This window comes from Pempheris klunzingeri, chromosome 3 (assembly GCF_042242105.1).
Source record: "Pempheris klunzingeri isolate RE-2024b chromosome 3, fPemKlu1.hap1, whole genome shotgun sequence".
NCBI lineage: Eukaryota > Metazoa > Chordata > Actinopteri > Acropomatiformes > Pempheridae > Pempheris > Pempheris klunzingeri.
In genome coordinates, this window is record NC_092014.1 from 29401129 (window position 1) to 29405593 (window position 4465).

The 4465-nt window shown below is 43.6% G+C and overlaps 1 protein-coding gene across 1 annotated transcript in view; it reads left to right on the forward strand.

Annotated features, from left to right (window-relative positions):
• The window catches only part of hand2 (heart and neural crest derivatives expressed 2), a 6594-nt gene extending 2129 nt beyond the window's left edge, over positions 1–4465 (forward strand). Inside the window, exon 2 of the mRNA XM_070828084.1 lies at positions 4303–4465. Within this exon, the coding sequence (XP_070684185.1) occupies positions 4303–4431 (129 nt within the window). The 3' untranslated portion in view covers positions 4432–4465. The remainder of the gene's footprint in view (positions 1–4302) is intronic.

The following is a 4465-nucleotide window of genomic DNA, read 5'->3' on the forward strand; positions in this document are numbered from 1 at the left end:
ACAGTAAAGAGTGTTCCTTAGCAGGAATCACTGACACACACACACACACACACACACACAGATGGAGGGAACCCTCAGGCCGGTGTGTGAGGAGCTGAAGAAGTCAGTAGTGAGCACAAGCAAAACACACGTTCTAATGAGGGACAACTGACGACCACTGAGGGACACATGGACGTCCTCCTGCTCCACCAGTTAAAGCACATAAACAGAGTTCAGACAATAATGGTACGGTCCAAACGGTCCAGTCCACATATGAGTTCAGGGGGAAACTGGCTGCCATCCTCAGACAGCTTGGAGCCTGGAGGGGCCCGGTCCAGCCGTGTCCACCCCCCACTATTATTCCCAGCACCAACACGTAGTGATGGTTTGGTCCTGACGGCTGCTTGTGCCCACATAGTTTGGTCCCCGCTCAGGCCATGTCCTCCTGAGGAGTGTCACCGTGCTCATCCCCATCCAGACGGACAGATCTTCTGTTTTCTCCTTCCCTCAGTCGCAGGTCCTCCTCACGTCTCAGGGTTAATGTTCTGCCCCACACCAACACGGCCAAGCATCACTAAACTCACTAATCCAAACTAGCTGCCTGGTTAACTGGGGATGAGCGGCTGCAGTGTCCCACCACACCGTCCCCATCCCTGTCCACCGTCCCTGTCTCGGTCCAGACCCGCCATCGGTCACAAAGCGCCGAGGACCATCCAGAGCAGAGGAGAGCTCAGTAATTATTTCCTGTGTGTCGCCTAACGTGCTGCCTGTAGGAAGTGTGCTGCATAATTGAAGCCAGAAAGCAATTTTTCCTCACATTTCAAACTGCAATCACTAATAGGAGGATGTGGTCCTGTTAATAACTCATGTCAGCTCTTTGATAAAGCTCCAGCCCCCCCCCCCCTCAGCAGAATATCTCATATGATATGTGAGAGGGGCCTTTGCTGTGAAGAGAGAGAGTGGAGCTGCAGCAGAGGAGGCTCCTCATGCTGCTCTGTGTGACCGATGGACTGCTTCTCCTTCAGACGAGCTGAGGAGGACTCAGGAGGACTCAGGAGGACGGACCTGTGGGTCTGCACATACCGGGGACATGGCCCCCTCATTTCAGGGACAGTATACTGTGTGTGTGTGTGTGTGTGTGTGAGAGGCAGAATTAAGACGTGTTTTTTTTTACTCTCCATGAGCCCTTCTCTTCGTTCTCAGTGCGTTGGAGCTGCAGCTCTGAGCTCAGCTTTTATTTGGGGTGTCGTCCTTCCCTCCTTCGTTCACTGTGAGCTCCTCTGTTCTCCTGATTTCAGCCAAAGTTTGACCCCCTGTTTTTTGTTATAATTCTGTTTTCATGTCATCTTCACCTGAATCATTTCATCATGGTGCAGAGATGGATAATTACCCAGAGTGGTTCAGTGAAACCATGAGCCTGATTTCCAAACAAACAGAGTTTCTCTCAGGTCTGAGCGTCCTGCTCGCTGGGGTTCTGGTTTCAGAGGAGCTCTACTGTTCACATGCTTTACCTCCTCCACCTGGATATCCACCTCTATAAAGCCTTCAGGCCGCTGTGTGTGTGTGTGTGTGTGTGTGTGTCAGGAATAAAAGAGTGAGAAAAGAGCACTGGTACACAGTCTGGACTTGGTGGGACCTGGTCCACTGTCCACTGAGCCTTCAGCTGATTTACTCCTCTGTCCTCCTCCCTGTCCCAGACAGACAGACAGACAGACAGACAGACAGACAGACAGAGGAGATCATTCCCTCAATAATATGATATGTGAGAGGGGCCTTTGCTGTGATTTTAGATGTTTGTCAAACCATTACAGGACTAATCAACGGCCTGTTTTTATTCCTTCTGTCTCATTTTCCTCTAATTCAACAGGAAGGTCTGCAGTCTTAATGATAATAATAATAATAATAAATATTAATGTTATGTTATTACTGTCTGTTATTATTAATATTATCATTATCATTATTATAATCATTATTATTATTATCAGTAGTAGTAGTAGTAGTAATATTATTATTATTAAACTAAAAGTCACCGTAAAATACCGAGTCTGTGCTTTTTAATGCGCCTGTTCTTGCGTCCAGATACACGACAACAGAGATAATAACAGGCCTGCTATTATTATTATTATTGCAATTATTATCATATTTTTTTGGTGGTGGGGGGGGTATTATAATTGCCCCCCTTGTCGCCACCATTTGAACGAGAGTTTTTCGGTAGTTCAGCTGTAGTGAGAGCGGCTGCGGCCCGCAGAGTCTGAGCAGAGGACCGACCGGAGGACCGATCCGCGGGTCGGGGTCTTGGTGTGTTGTGTACTCGTGCAGTCGTGTAGTCGTGGTCCGGACCTCTGGCCCGCTTGGCTCGGCCTCAGCGCAGGACCTCCGGTGGAAAACTGGGGTTTTAGCGGCCGGTTTGAACACGTCAGACTGTCAGAGCCGCTCAGCGCCGAGGACCGACGGCGGAGGACTCACAGCCACGGGAGAGAGAGAGAGGCAGCAAGTGACCGGATTATCCTCCTGAAAGGATATATATATATTTATAGTTAGGGTTAGAATCAGTACCGGAGATATCAGTCCAATTATTATTACAATTACCACCGGAGACATTACTACTGTTGGTGCTGGAGCTGAAATTACTATCACACCAACTGTTACAGATACTACTGGAGATATCACCGGATTTATTACTGGAATTAGTATTGGAGATATTATCTGGGTTTATTATTGGAATTAGTATTGGAGATATTATCTGGGTTTATTATTGGAATTAGTATTGGAGATATTATCTGGGTTTATTATTGGAATTAGTATTGGAGATATTATCTGGGTTTATTATTGGAATTAGTATTGGAGATATTATCTGGGTTGTTACTTTACTGAGTTTTTATTACAGTCATTAATGGAGATGTCACTCAGTTTATTATTGGAGTTACTACTGGAGATGTTCCTGGGTTTATTATTTGAGTTATTATTCAAGATATTCCTGGGTTTATTATTGGAGTTAATATTGGAGATGTTCCTGGGTTTATTATTTGAGTTACTTTTGGAGATATTCCTGGGTTTATTATTGGAGTTAATATTGGAGATGTTCCTGGGTTTATTATTGGAGTTAGTATTGGAGATGTTCCTGGGTTTATTATTGGAGTTAGTATTGGAGATATTCCTGGGTTTATTATTGGAGTTAATATTGGAGATATTCCTGGGTTTATTATTGGAGTTAATATTGGAGATGTTCCTGGGTTTATTATTGGAGTTAGTATTGGAGATATTCCTGGGTTTATTATTGGAGTTAATATTGGAGATATTCCTGGGTTTATTATTGGAGTTAGTATTGGAGATATTCCTGGGTTTATTATTGGAGTTAATATTGGAGATGTTCCTGGGTTTATTATTTGAGTTACTTTTGGAGATATTCCTGGGTTTATTATTGGAGTTAATATTGGAGATGTTCCTGGGTTTATTATTTGAGTTACTTTTGGAGATATTCCTGGGTTTATTATTGGAGTTAATATTGGAGATATTCCTGGGTTTATTATTGGAGTTACTTTTGGAGATATTCCTGGGTTTATTATTGGAGTTAATATTGGAGATATTCCTGGGTTTATTATTGGAGTTAGTATTGGAGATATTCCTGGGTTTATTATTGGAGTTAGTATTGGAGATATTCCTGGGTTTATTATTGGAGTTAATATTGGAGATATTCCTGGAGTCCTTACTGGAGTTTCTGAGGTAACTCGGCTGTTGTTTTCCTCTCTCTGATCTGAGCTTTGTAAAGGGCGTTGAAACGTTCACAGACAGACTTTTTAAACTGCATCCAACCTTAAATAAATCTGTCTAATAATAATAATAAAACTAGAATGCTGGTCTACTTTACAGTAATAGTAATAATATATGTATTTTGGATACAGTTAAATATGCTGATAATAATGACAATAATGATAATAATAATTTCCAGATTTGACATGCTTTACAGGAATGTTGATATTAATAAAAACCTTCACACACACACACACACACACACACACACACACAGTGAAGGCTGTGTGTAAACTGTGCTGTGGAGCTTTAACCTCAATGAGCCTGAACTTGTGGAATCTGTCCAACAGGTGGGACGTGAGGAGCCATACACAAAAATAAAACACTAAACTAAACTAAGACAATGAACTAAATTAAGTAACTAACTAAGATGTAAAAGCCAATGGGTTGCCATGGAGACGGAGGCTGCCATCTTTGCTATCTGAAGAAGCACCAAAGATGGAGTAATCATGTGGTTGTGATGTGTGCGTGCTGGTCCGTGTGGTGATAATCATAAATGTCACGTGTCTGCAGGTGGAGATCCCAAAAACGACTTCAACAACTTCATCCTCCTCATCGTCCTCCTCGTCGGTGGCCGATAAGAAGAGCAAAGGTCGGACAGGATGGCCTCAACACGTCTGGGCTCTGGAGCTCAAGCAGTAGCACCACGCCCTGCGTCCCCCCCCCTGTCCCGCTC